The sequence below is a fragment of the Abramis brama genome (genome assembly GCF_963993115.1).
Source record: "Abramis brama genome assembly, chromosome: 16".
Taxonomy (NCBI): Eukaryota; Metazoa; Chordata; class Actinopteri; order Cypriniformes; family Leuciscidae; genus Abramis; species Abramis brama.
The window spans coordinates 15,931,488-15,954,764 of record NC_139978.1 but is presented as its reverse complement, the minus strand read 5'-3'; the positions used below and the strand labels follow the sequence as shown (position 1 = coordinate 15,954,764).

Below are 23,277 nucleotides of genomic sequence, written 5' to 3'. Positions count from 1 at the left end.
CCTTTTTATAACGTGACATACTGTCTTTCCACGCGATTCCTCTAAATTAGTTTTTTTCCATTTACGCTCTAAATTACGTGTTTCTTTCTTTAGAACATGCGTAGTATTGTTGTACCATGGTGCTTTAATTTTCTCTCTGACCTTTTTTAATTTAATGGGTGCAACAATATCCAATGTTCTAGAGAGAATGGTGCTCATAGTGCTAGTTAGTTCTTCTAGTTCATCTGTTTGTTTGGGTTCAGGCAGCAGCTGAGACAGATTAGATAAGCAATTTGAGAAATTATCTATGGTGGATGGAAGGATTGTTCTGCCTGGTCGATAACGCGGCGCCGCATGACATATTACAGCAGTACGTAATATGCAAGTTACCATGTAATGGTCAGTGACATCATCACTTTGTGGAATGATATCTATATCGGTTGGATCGGTTCCATATGATATAATTAAATCGAGTGTATGATTTAGACGATGAGTGGGACCAGTGACGTTTTGCTTGACCCCAAAGGAATTTAATAAATCTGTAAACGCAGCCCCTAACGCATCATTTGAATTATCTACGTGTATGTTAAAATCTCTAACAATTAATGCTTTATCGACGTTGACCAATAGATCTGAGAGAAAATCTGCAAACTCTTTTAGGGAATCAGCGTAAGGCCCTGGCGGTCTATATATGGTAGCCAAGGCTAGAGATAATAGGGATTATTTTCTTACATCTGAGAGCGTAACATTTAGTACAAGTACTTCAAACGAATTAAACTTGTCACCTGTTTTCTGGGTAACATTAAGAATATCTCTATAGATTGTTGCAACACCGCCGCCACGACCAATCAGACGGGGCTCATGCTTATAACAGTATCCTGATGGAGTAGACTCATTTAGACCGAAATAATCATTTGGTTTAAGCCAGGTTTCAGTAAGGCAAAGTACATCGATGCTATTATCTGTGACTATTTCATTTACAATAACTGCCTTAGGTGTGAGTGATCTAATGTTTAGAAGACCTAGCTTTAGAAATTGTTTTTGTTCACTAATAGCGAGATTTTCTGTTTTCTGTAACAATTAGATTTTTTCTAGATCCTGCAGTAGATTTATTATTTGATCTCACTAAACGAGGAATAGACACAGTTTCTATGCAATGTTCTACACTAATATTTATATCAATTAAGTTGGTGCAGCAGAGACTGTAATTTGGAATTTTGGTTACTAGTCAAACGGTATTTAACATCTTGGAGATGTTATCAGACAGAAGACCAGCACAGCAGAGTAGGTGGAACTGGTGACTTCCGCGGTGGGGCTGAAGACAACCAAGACGTAGCTGAGGATCACCGATGCAGATCGCGTGAAACAGGGCAGGCAGGACATTCATGAGTGATGTCAGTGGCAAGGCAAACATATTCTTTAATCGCGACTTCCTTGGACGAGACTTGGGAACTTAGAATGGCCTCTCTGGCCGAGACGAGACAGGCAGAGAGTTCAAGGGTGACCTCTGTGGTCGAGACAGGACAGACCGGGAACTCTAGGGCGACTGACCAGGTGTGCGAGCCAGCTGAATAATCCATTGCCGTGGGAGTCCTCGTGGAGTACGAGCGAATGGAAGCGAGCCCCCGCCAACCCTCCCGCCACTGAGTGTGAGTGTTGGCTGGACCCTATGGACAATTTGTGAGTTTGTGGAGGGACACTTCCTTGTGTCCCTTCATTTCACCAGAACCAGAATCGTCTTCAGTCCTCTCCAAACTACCCATATTGATTTATTTTGTTTAGTCAGTCTCTGTGTTGTTCTCCACTCTCCTCTTCAGCCCTCAGTCACTCCTACCACCCAGTTATCGCTCTCTCCCATCAGTCCCTCAGTATCACCTCAGCCTCTTCTCAGTGGCACGGCTACCCCTTTGGACCCGCTGGGAGACATCTCCTCCTAGATGTGAGAAGCCCGTGGCTCCGCCTCCAGCCTCAGAGTGCTCTGCTCCACCTGGACCCGTCGCCCTGGCTCATGCGCCTACACTTCTTCCTCCCTCGACTCCAGCGCGGACCATCGCCACACCTCCACTGTGGACTTGCGGGTCATTTGCTGCTCTCTGGACCTCCACCCCTTCGGCTCCGGCAAGCTCCGTCCTCCCTCAGGCTCCGCTTCCGCCCTCGGTCCCTCCTGCTCCACCTCTGCCATCTGGATCCTCGTTTCCACCTCGAGGGGGTCATCGCTGCAGCTCTGTTACGGCCGCCTAGGTCTTCAGTGACTCTCCACCTCATCGGCTCTCCGTATTTCATGGCTGTGGCTTGGTTCTCCATCCGCACGCCCCTGTTCAAGGCCATCACCTGGATTCATCCACCATCCTCAGCACCCTGGACTGGCCTGTTATCCATCCCCCTCCCGGATCTTCGCCCTCCACCAAAGTCTCCTTCAGTCTGCTTGTTCTCACTATCCCTTCGCCCACTCCTCTCCAACCCTTCCCCATCTCCTCGTCCGCCCCCAGAGCCCCACCCTCCTTCCCTCATCCTTTCTGTTTCGACGCAAGAACGTGCCTTTTGGGAGGGGGCGTACTGTCACAGATTATCTTTGTTTGGACTTTGTGTTTGTTTTGCACAGTCTAATCTGTCGTAATGGACACTAATGTGATTTGTTATTCAGTTCAGGTGTGTGTCCTTAATTATCCTCATTTACATGTGTATGTATGTTCCCTTGTTTCAGTTCAGTATTGTTGGGTCTCGTCAATATTATGGTTGTGTTTGCTCTCCTACCTCTGTTAGGATTTACCTGTGGATACTATTAAAGACTGTCTTGAATCCTCTTTAAATTTCTACTCCCTAAACCGCAAGACAAATATGCTTACCTTTATCTCACTCAAGTATTATATAAAATATGAAAAATACATTTAATTTAATGTTGCAAATATGTTTATATGTTTAGCTTTCATTTTTGTTTTAGTTTTAGTTATTTTAGTATTTAAACATTTTATTTAAGTCAGTTGCCGAGGCAACATTTCTTATTTATTTCTACACTAAATTTAAATTTACATCTAATATTTATATTTTATTTTAGCTTTATTTCAATTCACAACTATTTTATTTATAATAAAATGATTTTGATAGTTTATTAGTTTTAGTTTTAGATAACACTGGTCCACATCAATTTTCCATTTCCTTCCCTTTAAGACCTTGGAAATCTTCTAAAATTTGCATAAACCACAGATCTGTTCAATGAGTTATTGAACAGAAATCTGGTAGTAGTTTCAGACAGTGTGATTATAGATGAGTGTAACAAATTACAGCTTGTTTGGCCTGCCACTACTGGCCCATTAATATCAGCCCCACCCCCCACCTCCCCTCCCCTCCCCATCCCCCACCTCCCCTCCCCATCCCCCTTCATCTCGGCTATTGATCGGTAGTCTTTTTAACAGCACCGTTGCTGGATCTGGGAAGTGCTGACTGAAGAGAGAGCCATAAATGCCCTTTGTAACATACTCCCGACTGTGATACTCCCGAACCTTAGTTATCCAACATAAATCTGTTCACTTCACCTGATTAATTAAATTAATTATAGCAACCAGTTTGCAGTGTGTTATACAAGCACCAGTCAATGGTTGCAGAATTTATTTTGCATGTGTGTGCTTGTTGAAAAGTGAATAAATGTATGTGTACCACCCACATAGGCATTACGTGCACCCTCAATCCATTGCCTCTGCTCAATGCAGTTTTTCCACATACTGAATTAATCATGCTGCCCTGCTCCATTACCTTTAGGCTCTCCTGGGAGGATAAAGCAGTAAGTGTGTGTGTGTGTGTGTGTGAGAGAGAGATTTTCACACTAATACAGTCTCATGTATTATGCAGGGTTGCTAAACATAAGCAAGTGTCACTGTACTGGTCAAACGAGGTCATATTCCTTATAAAAAAGATAATGTGGCAGTTCCAGTGGTTCAGTGATGCTATCAAATGGTCAATAGAAAAAATCTTTTACTGTATCAGGTTTTTTTTTGTCCAGTAAAATATGTAGACATGCATAAAATGAGATATTATTAAGATATTATGAAATATCTAAAAGTCCTTAAAACAAGAAAAATTTATTTGAGTCGCAAAAACAATTGCATGCTATATTAATACTTGATTTCAAAGAACATATCTTAAATTAAGTTATTTTTCTTAGACCATGGGCAAACCATTTTTTCATGTATAATTTTATTTATAAATCTCAATAACTTTGTTATATTTATGTTTAAAATAAGACAAAATGGGCTAAAATTCCTAATATTATATTTTATTATATCAAAAATAAGTCTCTGAAAAAAGCATTATCTTTCACAATTATGCTTTTCATGCAAATGTATCTTGTATAAAAAATGCTTAGATATTTATTTATTTTCCCTGAAAAAAATGAAACTCATTTAGATTTTTTACAGGGTAATACCATTACCATTTTATATATAAGCTTACAATGGTACTACATTATTATAGTTTTTACAATCGCTAGGACATATTTTCAAAACTCTTCACACAGTTCTGCTAACCAACTTTCAGCTTGGCACAGAAGTTAATTTCACATTCAAAATGCACTAAAACTACCAAAACACTTCATACATGTCTCATCAACTCATTCTTCCATAACACAAAGATTTTCACCCAACTCACTTTGTCACTCATAAAACAGTGACCTTAAAACACTAACATGTAGCATTATACAATGTTTGCTTTTTTAAAATTTACAAAAAAGACTAACATCTGTGTAGGTTTTTTTTAATATATTTTTCAATTTTGTATTATATTAGGTTTTGAACTTAGGTTTAACAGTTTTGAAAAGAGTATGTAAACGTGCAAATTTGCCTGTAGGTATAAAGAGTTTAGGTGGTGTTTGTGAGAAATGTATTCTTGTAATTTGAAAGATGTAGTCATTGAATGTATTTTTTGTCAAAGCAATCTTAAATAATCTTCAGTTAGCTCACATACAGAAGACTGATGTTGTGCTCACTGTGTGAAGAGTTTTGAAAAAGTGACCTAAGTATGGAGAAATGTGCGAATATATGCATGTGCAATATTATTTACATGGTACGCCAAACTACTTCAAAGAACATAAAACATGCTATTGTGGTCATACATGTCCAAAAACATGATAGTACTTTTGTTGTTTTTTGTGTGTGCATGTGTTCATCTAATTTGGCTTTATTGGCAGTGGTACCAACATTCTGTGTGATGAGAGATTCAGACAAGATTGCACTACTGTGTGTGTGTGTGTGTGTGTGTGTGTGTGTGTGGGTGTGGGTTCAGGAGCTTTGCTTTGGAAGATCAGTTATACTCTCTCTAGAGCTTTGTGTTCATGTGTCAATCTGACAAACAGAGAGTCCGCAGGTACTTGCTGCTCTACACTACAGAAACCAGGCACAGACTGAGGAAACATACTCTTCAAAAGAGTGTGAGAGATAGAGAGAGAAGTTAAGAAAGATTGTATGGCCTTAGAGCAAAGAACTAGACAAAATGACACACAGAGAACCTCAAAAAATAATTTCTCAATCAATATTGTTCCTCTTTTTTCCAGTACAATACCTAAAAATAAATATAAAACCAGACGCATTTACTTGAGAAGCAAAACTGCATATGATATTATGACATCTTTGACAGTTTTCAGACAATATTTATTACGTTATTATATAGGTTATGTCATATGTGTGCCTGTTCATCCACTATTTTTCATTTTATGAATGCATGCTGGTCCTATTAGGTGCCATATCACTGTAATCCAGCTCTATTTACATGGAAATGAAGGACAAAATGAGAAAGAGGGTTGGCTATATTTGAATTGACAGATTCATGTGTCTGTTTACTTATGATGGATCTGCATTAGTTTGCTCCTGTCTTTTAGAGACATCCTCGGACTTTCATTGGGGTTTAACTTGTGTGAATGGTGACTGAAGATAATGTAATTATTAGGGCTGGGACGATACACCTATCTCCCGATTCGATGCTATCATGATACTTGGGTGCTGATACGATATGTATTACTATTTTTTTTAAGAATTGCGATTCTACAAGTATTGCGATTCGATATTGCAATATATTGCAATTTTTTTAACACTAGACCATCGGGAAAGGTTAAATCATACACTTACACTCACCTAAAGGATTATTAGGAACACCATACTAATACTGTGTTTGACCCCCTTTCGCCTTCAGAACTGCCTTAATTCTACGTGGCATTGATTCAACAAGGTGCTGAAAGCATTCTTTAGAAATGTTGGCCCATATTGTTAGGATAGCATCTTGCAGTTGATGGAGATTTGTGGGATGCACATCCAGGGCACGAAGCTCCCGTTCCACCACATCCCAAAGAAGCTCTATTGGGTTGAGATCTGGTGACTGTGGGGGCCATTTTAGTACAGTGAACTCATTGTCATGTTCAAGAAACCAATTTGAAATTATTCGAGCTTTGTGACATGGTGCATTATCCTGCTGGAAGTAGCCATCAGAGGATGGGTACATGGTGGTCATAAAGGGATGGACATGGTCAGAAACAATGCTCAGGTAGGCCGTGGCATTTAAACGATGCCCAATTGGCACTAAGGGGCCTAAAGTGTGCCAAGAAAACATCCCTCACACCATTACACCACCACCACCAGCCTGCACAGTGGTAACAAGGCATGATGGTTCCATGTTCTCATTCTGTTTACGCCAAATTCTGACTCTACCATCTGAATGTCTCAACAGAAATCGAGACTCATCAGACCAGGCAACATTTTTACAGTCTTCAACTGTCCAATTTTGGTGAGCTCGTGCAAATTGTAGCCTCTTTTTCCTATTTGTAGTGGAGATGAGTGGTACCCGGTGGGGTCTTCTGCTGTTGTAGCCCATCCGCCTCAAGGTTGTGCGTGTTGTGGCTTCACAAATGCTTTGCTGCATACCTCGGTTGTAACGAGTGGTTATTTCAGTCAAAGTTGCTCTTCTATCAGCTTGAATCAGTCGGCCCATTCTCCTCTGACCTCTAGCATCAACAAGGCATTTTCGCCCACAGGACTGCCGCATACTGGATGTTTTTCCCTTTTCACACCATTCTTTGTAAACCCTAGAAATGGTTGTGCGTGAAAATCCCAGTAACTGAGCAGATTGTGAAATACTCAGACCGGCCCGTCTGGCACCAACAACCATGCCACGCTCAAAATTGCTTAAATCACCTTTCTTTCCCATTCTGACATTCAGTTTGGAGTTCAGGAGATTGTCTTGACCAGGACCACACCCCTAAATGCATTGAAGCAACTGCCATGTGATTGGTTGATTAGATAATTACATTAATGAGAAATTGAACAGGTGTTCCTAATAATCCTTTAGGTGAGTGTATACAGACTGTACATGATGTATAAGATGAGTCATATTTACAAAAACAAATCATCACATCTTTCTGACTTTTATTTCAGAAGCACCATACAATACTACATTCTCTTGAATAAATGATTCAATAAAAAAAAAATTTTTTTAACAGTCACTTGTCGCCACTAATGGTGAAACAATGTAATCAATAAATGCGTGTTTAAGCACCAAGTTTCTATCAAAAGCTGATTTTGATCGCTATCGTAGACATCAGTGTTCATATTTGAACTTTAAACTTTTATCCAAGTACTTGATAATTTTAACTATTGCATCACAGAAATAATGATACTATGAGGTTGAAAAGACTGTTTGTGAAGCTGTTTCGTGACAACTCTCTCCGGGTCAGCGGCAGCGCCAACACAGCTTTGAATGTTGCAATATGATTTTGTCAAAGTTTAATAGACAGACGAATTGAAAGATCGCGTGGGTCTTTTCAAGATCACAGTCTTTTAAAGTTGAATCGTATTGTCTAGCGCGAGGGCTTTTCAGTGCTTTCAGTCCTCACGTCTCTTCCACGCGTCCACTTGGGATATTACGTCACTCAACACTCATAGAGAACGACACATTTCATCCTCTGTTGGATCGAAAGTGGCTAACTTCTGTCAACCTCTCTCTACAAGCAAGGACAAAAATAAAGCAATTGCATTTGAATTAATATCGATTCTGGAATAAAAAAATCTATTTTAGAATCGTAAAAAAAAAAAAAAAAATCGCGATAGCTAGGTGAATTGATTTTTTTCTCCCAGCCCTAGTAATTATACAGGGGGGGAAATGATTAATGTAACATCAGGGTGTGTTGCATGATGGGGAAAAAAGGAGCAAAACAGTCTGAAAATGCAAAACAGGGAGGGAGGAAGAGAGAGATCCAAGTGGCGATGAAAGAAGCAGGATTTTATGTTGTGCTAGTTCCTTTGTGTGGTTTCTTGCGGCTTGATCAAAGAGTGTAAGACAGTGGTGAATCTGCATGAGAGAGGACCATCATTCTGAGACCCTCATATCTCTGATTGGCAGTGTAAAGCTACTGTTGGCGATGACTATGTGACTGTCTGATTTAACCAGACTGCACACATGCATGATCAGACATACACAAACACAATCTGTCGGTTGGCCTAATGTATTATTTTTGCTTTCACATTTATTAGGGATGTGTGATTAATTCTACTTCCCTTGCATCAACATTTTTTTTTTTTGCGATGTGTTTTTGCAGTGGCTGAGGATTGTAATTTATCACAGAGATGGATGCATAAATGCAATGATGAATCTGAGGTAATTAAATTACCTACACTACCGTTAAAAAATTTGGCATTGGTAAGATTTGTAATGTTTTTGAAAGTCTCTTATGCTCACCAAGGCTGCATTTATTTGATCAAAAATACAGTAAAATCAGTCATTTTGAGAAATATCATTACAATACTGTTTTGTAATACTGTTGTAATACATTTTAAATGTAATTCATTCCTGTGATGGCAAAGCTGAATGTTCAGCAGCCATTTCTCCAGTCTTCAGTGTCTCAAGATCCTTCAGAAATCATTCTAACATGCTGCTTTGATGCTCAAGTAATGTCTTGGTTACTGATGTAACCCTCATTCCCTGATGGAGGGAATAGAGACGTTATGTCAAAGACTGATAGATGGTTTCTCACTTGGGATCCCCAATCACCTCTGAGTTGTAGAAAAACGGCCAATGGAATTGGCGAGTGGAATTTGCATGTCAAGCCACTCCCCCGTACATACGGGTATATAACATGGTGGCACGCAAGTACTTATTTCAGGTTTATGCTGAGGAGCTGAGGCAGGGATCCTGGCCATTCAGCAGGGTGGTTCAAGGATGTGGCTGGAGGGACATAACGTCTCTGTTCCCTCCATCAGGAAGCAAGGGTTACATCCGTAACAAAGATGTTCCCTATCTGTCAGTCACATTCAACGTTATGTCAAAGACTGACAAATGGGGTTCCTATGGAACTGTGTTACGAGTGTTGGAGACACAGATGCTGGCAAGCCGTAGCGTGGCCATTTGGCAACTGCCCTCATACAGTCGTAACCTACCCACCGCCCCACGTAAGCCCAAAAAGTAATAATGCCAACGGGATAGGGAAGGGACAGGGGAAGGTTGTAGCTGCTGTTACTTTTGTATGTTACTTCAAGGGAAGAGTGCTTCGGTTCTTTATTCCTTTATGACCAGTGTTGTCAACGCTGGGGAAGCGTTCCATAGTCCAAAGGAGAGGGACGCTATAGAGGCCACATCTTACCCATAGGGAGGAGCATGTGGAAATACACATATGGACTGACCTTTGGTGCAGTGCTACATATGGAAGATCTCTGCTGTAGGTCCTGCCTAGACAGGGATGGAACCACTACAGAGTGGAATCTTCCCAGGGAAAGACATCCATGGAAGAATACACATATGGGATTACCAAGAGGGAATCACAACATGTGGGTCATCTAGCCCAGTACAGGGGCTGACCGACCGGGCAGGCATCTCAGCAACAGGGCAGCATCTCCGGTCGCGGCAGAGCAGCTGTAGAAGCTGCAGGGGGACCCATCCTCTGCGACAACAGCACGCGGTGGCCTGGTGGGGGTTGTATTACATCGGGGCAGGATGTGCTTAATGGCCTCTCCGCTTTTGGACTGCTGAGAATTGATGTTTCATAAACAAAGTTCGGGAGGAGCACGTTCAAATAAATCAATCCAATCAATTTGTCATCAAACAATTACCATGTCTACCCTATCAGCATGAGAGGAAGCATAACATTCCTTGACAGTTTTCAGCATCCCTCCACCACCCCGACTCCTCACTCTTGGCTTATTCTTTCACAGCCAGGAATACGGGGGGAGTACTCTGGGTTCGGGCCGAATACCGAGCCCGGAGCCCTCTCCTCGGACAGCACGCCAAATACGCATTTATTCTATCTGACTTATTTGTAAGTGTGAACTGCTGGGCAAAGTCCTCGACAGTGTCTCCGAAGAGGCCACCTTGCGAGATGGGATTCCTTTGCAGGAATGTAATATGAAGGTTGTAAGTAACATGTATCTTTAGTAACACTGTGAAGGTGAATAGCACATATCAGGCAGATACGGGTATAAACTTAAATATCTATTGATACAGTGTGTGACTAAACATGCATCACAGTTTTCAAATACCTTTAAAAACAATGTTTTCAAATTTTCAAGACTTGGGAGTGCGTCTTCAAAAAGCTAATTTTCAGAGAAAAAGACTTCAAATGTATGTAAATGTATGCCTAAGAGAGTGAACCAACAAAACTAGAATGTTTCCATAATCAACAAGGCATAGACACCACGAAATGAGAATTAGAGAGAGCATGAAACTTGTGAGCTTATAAATATTAATTATTTGACTTGACATTCACCCAGTGGTCCTACCTGATTATTAATTAGGGACTAGCATAATAACAGATTGCAGCTTACTGATTGTGTGTTCATTTATTGATGTAACCATTTGGCAGGGTCGTGAAATTGTCAAAAATGTAAGCAAAATGTAACTCCTAATATATAATGATTGTTTCCCAAAAGCAAAGGGTGAACTTAGAAATTTCCTTGCATACAACTTTCAAGCTATAAATTTAATGTGGATTGCATGGTCTAAATAATCTGGTTTTGGAAGAATTTGGTAAGCAATATTTGAGTTTCTGTTGCAATCTGGTTTTGATTGCGAATTGGCGTGTTGGCAAAAATAAGCGGTTTGTGACACTGTTGAAAATTGAGATCTTTTCTGGAACTCTAGTGGAGACACATGCACGATTACTCGGGTTTATTTCTCAGCAGTAAATCAGAGATCCCAGAGATTTTAAAGATTAATTTACACAAACAATTGACAATTCTGTCATTATTTACTCACCCTCATGTTGTTTCAAACCCGAATTTGTGATTTTAATGTCAGCGATTGGTGTTTCGGTTCTCAACTGGCATGTAATTGGCAGTGCTTCTGTGTGTTGTATACCTGTGCTCAGTTAAGGCTATAATGTTTTAGTGTTATTTGCAGGCCTTCATAGAAAGACAGACCAGCATCTGCTCCTGGAGGCGGGTGTAAGTCTGAATCTCACGCTGATCAAAGGTGTGAAAGCATCCACTCAGGTAGAAAACAGCCATTGCCATGCCAACAGTGGTGGGAGGCATGTCTTTGTAGCACTTGTCTTCCTTTTCTCTGTCACTCATTCTGCATGGTTGGTTTTTAGCTTTCAGGTTATCCTCTGTATCATCTCTCACCTCTCAAAGCCTTTCAGACCAATTCAGGGATGAAGAACAGGCCCCTGAAAACCAGCTTTTCTACTTGTGTACAGGTTTTGGTAAATTATCACACTCGCAATCATTTTTGTTTTGTGGTGGAAGAATTTTATATGTCCTATTTGTAGACCGTCAGCATAGTCAGACAAACTCACATGTTGTGTTTTCATGTTTTATGGGTACTTTCCATAAACATAATGGTTTTTATACTGTACAAACTATATATTGCATACCCTTACACTAACCTTAACCCTACCCATCACAGAAAAGATTTCTGCTTTTTTACGTTCAAAAAACATAATTTAGTATGATTTTTAAGCTGTTTTCCTCATGGGGACCAAAAACCGTCCTCACAAGGACAAGAATTTTAGATATTGCCATCTTTGTGGGGACATTTTGTCCCCATACTACCCATCACAGAAAACTTTCTGGATTTTTTTTTTTTTTACATGTTTGAAAAACATCACTTAGTATGATTTATAAGCTATTTTCCTCATGGGGACCAAAAATGTCCCCATTAGGACAAGGATTTCGGATATTACCGTCTTTGTGGGGACATTTTGTCCCCATAATGTAGGGTTTACTAGGCCCTCCACACACACACACCAGGTAGACGTATCATATGTTGAGAAAGTTATCTGTTAGTGTACCCATTCATCCCAGTGTCAGTTGCTTGACTATAAATCTGTGGGGACAAAATCTATCATGCAAAAAAGTGTTGGGGACCCCACTATACACACTAGTACCATTCAAATGTTTGGGGTAGGGACATTTTTTTATGCTTTTGAAAGAAGTCTCTTATGCTTACCAAGGCCGTATTCATTTGATCCAAAAAATACAGTAAAAACAGTTATTTTGTGAAATATTATTACATTTTAAAATAAAATTGTAATAAATTTTAAAATATAATTTATTTCTGTGATGCAAAGCTGAATTTTCAGCATCATTACTCCCGTCTTAAGTGTCACATGATCCTTCAGAAATCATTCTAATATGCTGATTTAAACATATCTTATTTTTTCAATGTTCGAAGTTCTTTTTTTTTCTTTTGAAAATTCAAAAGAACAGCATTTATTTGAAATAGAAATCGTTTGTAACATTCAAAATTGTTTTACAGTCACCTTTGATCAGTTTAATGCATTCTTGCTAAATAAAAGTATTCATTTATTTAAACACTTACACCACATTTGCACTTGGTGTAAGTTAACTAATTTATTATTTTAAACCACAACATAACATCTATGTATGCTTTTGTATATATTTGTGCCGAAGGGGTTCTTATATACATATAGAACATTTCGAGATACAGATCTTTGGAATTTATAAAAGACATGCTGACAGAAAGATTTTTTACTCTAATTTAAATTTGCTCTTTCTCATGGGAATGTAAAGAGTCGTGTTTGGTTACAACTACCCACAGTACTTCTAACGATCATATGGTGCTCGACTGCCATACAACTGTGTAGGTCAGGGATAGGCAACTCCGGTCCTGGAGGGCCACTGTCCTGCAGAGTTTAGCTTTAGCCCTGATAAAAACTCACCTGCCTGTATCTATCTAGTAATCCTGAAAAGATTGATTGCCTTGTTCAGGTGTGTTTAATTAGGGTTGGAGCTAAACTCTGCAGGACAGTGGCCCTCCAGGACCGGAGTTGCCTATCCCTGGTGTAGGTCTTTTCACTGTCAAACAATTTCTAGAGAAAAAGTCTGTCAGATTAGGCTGTATGTGAGAAAGTAGAGCTTGACTCCATACATGTGCCTTACCATAAAGTCAAACAGGTTTTAAAGATGTCAAATCAGCTGGTTTGACACAGTTAGTTGGTTTCTAGTTCCTCTGATTAGCATATTAGACACGACTTCCTTTATTCCTTTGTTCATTTAGACAAATCACTGAATGATAAATTCATATTTGGGTAGGATTCTGCAGTAATGCAAGAATACATTTTTGTGTTCAGATTTGTATATTTGCTTTTTAATGAACAACATGTTCAACCATTTGCCTCTTTTCAACCATTTGTAAACAAAATCAGATTGACATTTTCCTTCCTTAAATGAAGCAATTTAGAATGTGAGAATGAGAAGAGCGCGTTGATTACTGATTGTGTAATATGCTAGTAAAGCAGAAAAGATTGTTTACTTTCCCCTGGTAAATTCTCATTGCCACAGGTGTCATTTTCATTTTTTTCCTCTGTAATTGTAATATAGTTAGTGGGGCTGTCAGTTTAATGTATTAAATAATGCAATTTGTGCATGTGTGAAGAGACAGAATGTACTTTTGGGCCAGAATTAATAATGGAGATATTTTGCATCATTGATGACTCTGCAAAAACAAAATGGAGTGAGGCTTGAATCAGACGTGTCAGGGAAGACTAGAGGGAGAAAATGAGGTGCTGAGGAGGAAATCTTTTCAGCTCTGCGTGGCCAGAATTTTGTCTTCTACGTGTTTCAAAAGTCACATACTTCCATAGACTGGAAATGTGCTGCGAAGTGAACACACATTGGCGCTGTCTGAGTGCAGAATGCTTAGTCTCTGTGATTGTACGAAAGCTGACAGTAAGGAAAATGAATGTCACTCATAGCTGCTGGTTGCCAAGGAACGCGAAGTGAGCCCGAAGTGACTGTAATTCAACCTGGCACCCAGTCGCGAGGAAAATAAACCAATAAATAACACATTAAAATTACTTATATTATTCTTTTACCCATCCTGCAGTGGAAAAAGGCACATTTGCGTCTGGAAGTCACAACATGCACACAGTATGTCACTAAATTCAAAAATGTGAAAATATAAATAAAATATATTAAAATATAAATATGGAGATATCAAGATATAAGTAAATGTAGTTTTTTTTTAGAGATTATGCTTAAAATCAAGACAAATATGGCAACATCTAATTCCGACAGTCCACTTCAGACAATCCTCTAACTATAAGTAACTTTGCAACTAAATGTCAACTAGAGTATTAGTAGACTGTCTGCTTAATATCTGCTAACACTTTATTTTGGTGGTCCCCCAACAGACATTCTACTGACTCTTAGTAACTTTGCAACTACATGTCAATTTATTCTACCCCAAACCCTAACCTAACAGTCTACTATTAGTATAATGAGAGTTAGTTGATATGTAGTTGACAAGTTACTTGTGGACCATCAAAATAAAGTGTAACCAAAAATACTATATGCATTTGTGTTTCTCAAGTAAATCTGTCCTGTTTTGAGTTGTTAGGTTGTTTAAATGTTTTACTGCACAACTAGATAAAATTATGATTAAGAAGACTTTAAATGGCAGAATCTAAAAAATATTTGTTTTTAATGACGAATTTGTCCTTGTCTTTAAATAACTCCTTATTACCTTATTTTCGCTCAAAAGCACCTCCCTAGCTGACTTTTTATCTATATTGATTCCTAACGCATCTTCAAAGAACTTCTTCAGCATTTCATCAAAGCACGCAGTCTTTTCATGGGCCAACCTATTGCTATTTAATCACAGAGATCCCTCAAATGTCACTGTTTAAAGGCAGAGCAGATTGGCTTGTGAGTTAGCAGAAATGAGGCAGCGAGCTTAAAAGAACCACTGTTTGTCAAAATATAGCCTTTGGACATTTGTATACAGCATAAACCCCCAGGGGGTTTGGACCTGGAGTTATATTTGGAAAAGAAATTGAATTTGGGCGCAAACACAGAAGAGTGATGCCACCTGCTACCAGTAATAGGAAAATAGAGGAAGACTGTCAGTAGGATTTCATGAAGAGATATCAGCCTTTGAGAGGATTGTAATAATGCATTTGCATCTCAGTGTGGGTGTGTGTGTGTTTTCTTGGCAAATGAATATTCTTTTGATCTCTGTCCTGTGGTTCGTGTGGCAGTGTATATTGCAAGACTCGCCATATTATTATTATATATTTCCATTTCAAACTGTGCATTGTTACTGTGTGGCCCAAATCATGCAGATGTATGTCTGTGTTTGTGTTTTATTGATCCTGTTAATGGAACTAGGTCAAATGAAGCACACAGAATGGCAAGGGATATGGTAGTGGTTCTGATAGAGGACTGTGGAGGAGTAGAGGGGAGCTACTGCAGTTTTGAAAGGAGTTTTTTTCCCCCCTAACATTCACTTTATTTTTTAAAGATTATGTGTCATATGTCAGCAGACAGATTTCACTTGGTTTTAAAGGTGAAGTCGACAGTTTTAGCGCCGTTACTGGAACCAAATGGAACTGCAAAATCAATAATGTTCTTAAACAGGTTTTTCTTAACACACTATTGGTCAACCAAAGAGAAAGCCACACCTCAGACTCACACCATTGGTTAACCGGGCTAGGCTAGATCCTCATACTATCTGATCAGTTTTAATAGCACTACAGAGACACTTCAACCTACAAACCCTTGTGAAAAAGAAGTACACTTTAGCATGCCTGTAAAATAGCACTTATTATGGAAATATACACTTTAAACGATTATACTTAAATGTGAACTTGATGTAATGTTATAATTGTATTACATAATTGCTAAATGTATTATAATGTAGTTTGCCAAACTTGAGTTATTTGACCCACTTAAGTAGGATATAGTACATCTTCATGTCATTTTATAATTCTATTGTCTTTGAAAATATGGTGCACTGTCAAATTTACTGACAAATATTTATGATAAACTAAAATATACTTTAATGGCAACTTTTTTTATTGAAACTTGTTTGTATATTTGGAATTTCACATTTGTAATGATGGATTTAAAATTTAGCACATATTAACTTTTTAAAAATTACAATCAAGTACTTGTACATGTGCTTTAGCATGGTAGTCAACACATCAAAATAAGTTCTTTAAAGCAAAAATTATTAAAATATAATTATTTAAAGTGGACTTTTTAAAAGTGGACTTAAATGTGTAAAGAAACATCTCGAAATTGTACTCTCCTTAAGTACACTTAAGTGGCATTCCATTTAATTAATATTATATTATTGGCAAGTAGTTTTTTTATTATTATTTTTTTAACAAATATAGCTACAACGCTACAAGTACAATTAAGTGCACTTCTTTTTCACAAAGGAATGGCTTATATTTGACTTTGCAAAGACTAAAAGGAGAAAGTATTTTAACATTGAATTACACCTTCTAATTAACATTCGTATCTCTTTTTTTATATATATAATTTCTGTTACAATTCTAAAATAATCATGTTTTTTTCCAATCAAAGGAGCAAGTGTTGACTAGTCTAAATCTCAAATCCAAAAAGTAGCCTACAGTTCAGTTGAATGTAGGACTTGAGCTAAATATGAATTTCCTAGCAACTGTACATTGAGAGTGAAAATAAGATTTATTGTGGGTGAGTAGAAAGGCACTGATGCCTGCAACCATCATCAGGAAAAAAAAAAGAAAAAAAAAACTCATAACAGCAGCTTTCAGCAGAAGCAGGGATCCACGGTTTGGCAGAACAATAGTGAACTCTATGAACCTTACTTAAGAAATTATTTTAGAAGAAAATAATACTTTAGGATGTTTTATCTTCATCTTATAAATGTATAATATTATCTCCTTTTATAGACTGTATGTTTCCCAAGTACAACTTTGTCTGTCATCCTTTTAATTAAAGTCAAAATAAAGACAAACCATTTAATTAATGTCTTCTTCACACCAATTCATGTGTCCAAATTTGTTTGTGTCCAATAATGTTTTTAGTCTATGCAAGTTTGGTCAAAAACTGTACATAAAAACAACAACATGTTAAATAACAGTTTGCACTAATTTTTGCAATTTAATTAATTTGCAGGCAAATGAGTTCTCAAGTACATGAGAAGATGATAATAAAAAAAATCATCACTGCATAACTTTTACCCAAGTCCTCAAAGAAAGAAGCTCCTCAAAATAAATGTATTTGCTTGACTGAAGTGTGCCAGATAGTCGTAGCTTTGCCAAAAAACCTCATATCAAAGAGCACAATGGTAGAAGCATTATGGGCTGCATTTCTGCATTCCATCATAAAGTCTACATTACTATGAAAGCACATCAGAGAGTACCTGAGAAGTCTTTTCATGACTTTGGACCTTGCAACTAGACTAAACGCTCAGCAATTTACTCAAAGGGAAGAAACAAGTGGTTTGGATTGGCCAAGTCAAAGACTTGTAACAGGCAATACATGCATGAAAGCTTTTAAAGCTCTTATCTGATTTCTGCAAAGGATCTTGATACCAGCTACTGAAAAGGATATGTGCACATAAATTGTATATATAACTAAGTCATTGAACAACGAATTTCAAAGGATAATTTTCATTGAATAGATGTTTATCAGTATATCGATGCAGTAAAGATGAAATGCACATACATGCCAGTGCAATCAGGTGCTTCTCACGATAGCAATAACTAATTGTGTACTCAGTTTTTAATGTTTATTCTGTTTTATATCTGCAGTGTTGTTCCCAAAATCTACTTCACAAACTATTGTAATAAACAGTGAAATTGCTTGCCTACGGCTACGGAAATAATCAAACTCTGAATGGCAAAGAACAAGTTTGAGAACACTAAATGTTATAACAAGGTTCAGCTTCAGTTCAGATATGTCTCTGTGAACTGTCAGTCATCTAAATCAACACATTTTATTTATTGGTTCTTTGTTGAAAAGTCCCACTAATTTGAGAGCTTTACCTATCCTCATATAAAGAAGCCAGGCTTACAGATTTTATTTAAATGATTTACACTTTTATTCACTAGAATATTGAAATGTACAAAGTGTAGATAAATGTAATTGCTAGCCTACATTTGTAATGAATTGTAGGTTAAGACATAATGCAATCCATACAGGCAAATATGCTTAAAAAAACAAACATTATTTTTAATTAAGTGTAGCCTACTTTTACTCTGCACATTATAAAATGATAGATTGTTATGAATTCTGATATGATTGCAACTCAGAGTTTATCTTTTTTGGACAAAGTCTGGACAGTAAAGTACATATAACACTCACTGACCCCACCACTGTGGTCTTCCTTTCCCCTGTCTCTGGGATTTAAAATACTGGAAACAAAAAGTTATTACAGAACCCTGCTCTTAGCCAGAAGTGAATGATTTTAATATAGACCAAAATAACCAAATCCTCAACCTCAATTTTGTTGAAGTCGCAGCATTATAAAGGATCAGATTTAGAGTCCAAATCACTCTAATGCTTGTATCTTTTTAAAGTAATTCCTCAGTATATAATAATTGTTTTTTCCACTTTTCAGTCTTAAAACAACACTTCAGAAGAAGCTCTGCAGTGACTCGGTGGACCTCTCTGGCATCCCTTTATCAACTCGTGACATACGGCACGTGGCATATTACCTCCAGACCAGTGGGGGTGCTGTGATATCCGTAGATCTTAGTTTCACTGAGCTCCGGGACGAGGGCCTACGTCTACTTCTGCCCTTCCTGGGTGCATTGCCCAAACTCACAACGCTGGCTCTCAATGGGAACCGTCTGACTCTTGGCATCCTTAAAGATCTGTCTGAAGCCCTCAAAGAATCCAAGAGGTTCACTTGTCTTGCCTGGATTGACCTGGGCAACAACGTGGACATATTTACCATGCCACAGGTAAAACAACAGAATCTTAAAAATCAATCACAGTCGTCCCCCTTAATGTAGTATTAACACCGTGATAAATAATTGTTTTTGTGTAAAACGAGGTTGCACTGCAAGATACGAGGCACAACATGGATTAGCCAAGTGGGACATCCTTGATGCTCCTGGAGCAGTATTTTGTGGACAAAAAGTCATAGCCCTAGCCTTAAGCCTAACCTACCCCTAAAATTAAAGACAATATCTTTGTCTACATATGATACCTAACCCCAGCCTTAAGCATAATCTTATTCCTCAATGTAATGTTGAACTAGGACCATCAAGGATGTTGATCCAGGAACATGTTCTTCTTGGGTGAATCACGTTATGCAAGATGAATATTTGTTTGACACGTTTTCCGTCACCTTTTTCAACTGGCAGGGCAAACCATTTAATTAAAATCTATGTGGATGGGACTAGTTTTCCCTGAGGAGAAGAGCCCTAACATTAGTTAATTCTTTAGGTGTCCTGAACTAGCAATGAAGTCATTTCACAGCATTTTTAAATCTTTGTTCATGTTAATTGTCTTTATATATTACTTTTTGCATTATAAACAAACATGAATTAAAAATAAGCAATAAGAAGAAATTAACATTAACCTAGATTAATAAATAGTGTTGCTTATTGTTAGTTTGTCATACCTAATGCATTAACTGATGTTAAAAATGTTTACGTTACCATTAGTTTTTCATCTCATTTAGTTTGACCTTTGTCGAATATGATAAATAAAACCGATTTTAGACCTTTTAAACCAAGTTTCTGGGCTGGTAGCAGTTGTCAATTCAAGTACTGCTGGTATCCCATCTAATATAAGAAATAAATGATGTAAAGAGCACATACACTTTCTGTAACATCCACATCCAGACAATAGACACCCCTACCTTAATCTGCACAATGTGTAACAGCAAAGACTTTATATATAGAAAAAAGGTGCACTCATATTACTATGAATGGGAGAAAATGTAACACACAATATGGTGAAATAAGTCCCGCCTTCTAAATGAAAGAGTCAATCGCCAATTGGTAAAGTCATTGCTTCACTTCAGCTGCCATTAGAAGCTCATGACTGCACATTGGCTGGTTTTTGTCATGATTTGAGCGTTTAGAAATAAAAATGTATGGGATAGTTGTTGTCAGATTTCATTGGTGATTTCAAATTATTTGTAAGCTTGGTGATGAGCTTTGGAGAATTTGATGTTTCCCCATTCAAAGAGATAGGAGCTGTACTTGCATGACTGAGATAGCTGCCCGAGAGAAATTTCAAAGATGGCCGCCAAGTGGAATGACTTGACTAGTAACAATCATTATCTGTAAGTAATTGTATCTCAGAGTTGTTTAACTGTTTCTACTCTGCTCTCAGTCTCTTCTGGTGTCCCTACGGCGACGCTGTAGTCTAAAGAGCAGTCTGCCCACCATCTATGAGTACACAGAGGGTCAGCCCTATTGCTACCGCATGGAGAGTTCCATTGAAGAACCCAGCCTCTACGAAGAAGAGGAGGATGATGAGGAAGAGGAGGACCTGGAGCCATGGAGCATTGGGGAACAGAAAAGTTCAGGTAGCTTTACCCTGCGCCATTGCGAGAGGTGAACCAATCACGTTCATCTGACGACGGGATAAAGAAAGAATGGGAGAGCGCAAGCAAGAGATTCCTCTTCTCTCTGTACCATTTCTCCCAATCAACACCTTTTACCATCTCCCTCCTCCACCGCAGCTCCATGACCTTCCCATTGCGGTTATGTGTGAACCAACAGCATCACATATAAAGAGCCACCTAACCACCTGAACACAGCAAACGGTGAAACATGGCAGTTTGAAACGCTCTAAAAGCTTCACCATTGACTTACTGTGTTGGCAGATGACGCTCCTTGACTCAAGGTGGGGGTTCATTGGAGGCGGCCACAGAGAGATGCTTTCTTACGCCCCTCTTCGGCCACAAAGAACCAGTGACGGACAGGAAAAAATGCGAATTAAAAATCCCAGAGTCAATCGACTGGCTGATGCATACCAACGGTGGATGTGAAGCGATATGGATCCCGCTTTTAACTAAGGTATGGTTAGGAATTTTGTGGGGTCGGGTCAGGTTTGGTCGTATTTGTCAGAGTTGCATTGCTGAGGCCGTCTCTGCCGCAGCAGACTGGACCTATCACCACTCTGTGTGTGCTCTACTAATCTCCCAACAAAAGCCATGCAACCAGCTCAACACACTATACAGATGACCCCACGTCACGTGACGCAAGCAAAACTGCTATGTCAAGACTTTTGCATTTTCCCCCCCTTTCCAAAATGTTCACGTGAATACCCACGCACCACTTGTCGTGTAGTTGTCAATGATGTTGAATTGCCAGCGGCTTGTTTTTGTTGTCTACTAATGATGAACAAAGCTATCTTAGAAGACAACAGGTACATTTCAACACAGATACGTTTTTTGTCATATATGAAAGTTTACTGAATGATAATAGCTTCTTATTTATGTTTAAGTCATAGTCTACATCCTAAATATACCTCCTAAAATATGTCTTGCTGTGTCAAAGCATTGCTGTTCTCTTTGGAATGGTCCAATGAAATATGGCGTTTTACTTCCGTATGGTGTATTTTAAAATCTATTCACATTCTAGTCTTGATTAGTCACGTCTGGTACACTTTACTAAAAGTGATTAGTCACGTCCGGTACATTTTACATTTTGTTAACTGTTCTTAACCTCATGCTCAAATTAACCTTGGCTGTAACAGCGTTTTTAAATCAAATTTTGGCTGACAAGTAATTAATGTCAAAATAAATGGACCTTGAGCTAAAGAGCTAATGATTGTTCCATGGCCTTTGATTACCTGAGCACTTTAGTCTGTTTTCACCAGGTTTGTGACTGAAACGCTTGTTGTAGCATTGTCGTCTTGTAACATAACATTTTTACGTAATTCTGAAACAAAAATGAGCCGAACAAATAGTCACTGTACTAAGCACTTAGTTGTTTAGGGGTAAATCACAGATGATCAAATAGTTAAATGTCAGTGTTATGTATGATATATGTATTCTTTTAAATGTGTCGGTTTTGTGTGTGTATTTGTTTAATGTTATCTTAATGTTTAACTTCAGACTATATTATATGTAATATTACACAACAACCATATTCACAGGGCCTCAACAAATTCAAATTATACGCAAAATAACCTCTTTTTAACTTTCCCAGGCTGAATATTAAAATAATCTGGACTATTCAGAACTTATAAAAAATTAATTTAAGCGGCTTGTCTTTGCATTTGTTGTTTGGCCCTTTATAGATCATTACAATTGCCAGGCTTGGTAATTGGTTTGGTTTGATGTGCTTATCTGGGATGTTTAACCTGCGTAATGCTATATCTGTCACTCATAAACGGCATGACGGTGTCAATACCCACAATGCTAAGCAAACTAATACACTCAGTCAGTGGCAGGTTATTGATAGAGGGCAGCTTATTTGTCATGTTGTTTATATGTAAGTTTCTGTCTGTGTCATACAGTGTCCTCTTAATCTGTGCTTCAAACATCCTGTATTAAACAGTTTATAAGACTGACTGTTAAACGCTTCTGTAATAAACTTTTATTGATAATACCATGGGCGTGGCTAAATAATACTTTCTTGTTTATTTTTAAGAGATGGCAAATCAGCGTGAAAGCGTTTGATGGTTGAAAGTGTCTGTGGGAGGTTGGTGAGGTGTCCATCTGCTGATTGATGAGCTGGAGAAGAGATTCAGAGAAGTTTTTATGATGGGAGTTGTGCTAGGATTTGTGACAGCCTGAGGGAATATTACACACACATACACACACACATACACAAGCTCTTCTGAAATGTTAAAGAAATAGTCCAACAAAAAAAATCACAATTCTGTCACTTACTCACCCCCATATGCACTGCAGTTTTTTTTTCAGAGAAAATGAATTTTTGAAGAATTGTGATGCTCTTTTTTTAAATACAGTAACGATTCCTCTTTTAAAGTCGCCATGAAGTCAAAATGGTCAATTCAGATTTTTTTATGGAATATTGGATTTATTATAAATGATTTGTCTGTGCACATCATTATTATTTTTTTCAAATTCATGTGCCTTCATAATCTTTAATCAAAATAACTTCTC

The 23,277-nt window shown here is 38.2% G+C and overlaps 1 protein-coding gene across 1 annotated transcript in view; it reads left to right on the top strand.

Moving 5' to 3' along the window:
• lrrc75ba (leucine rich repeat containing 75Ba) overlaps nt 1-22,756 on the top strand; it is a 46,900-nt gene extending 24,144 nt beyond the window's left edge. Inside the window, exons 4-5 of the mRNA XM_084138565.1 lie at nt 18,799-19,144; nt 20,529-22,756. Of these exons, the coding sequence (XP_083994691.1) occupies nt 18,799-19,144; nt 20,529-20,756 (574 nt within the window). The 3' untranslated portion in view covers nt 20,757-22,756. The remainder of the gene's footprint in view (nt 1-18,798; nt 19,145-20,528) is intronic.
• Nucleotides 22,757-23,277: the final 521 nt, after the last annotated feature.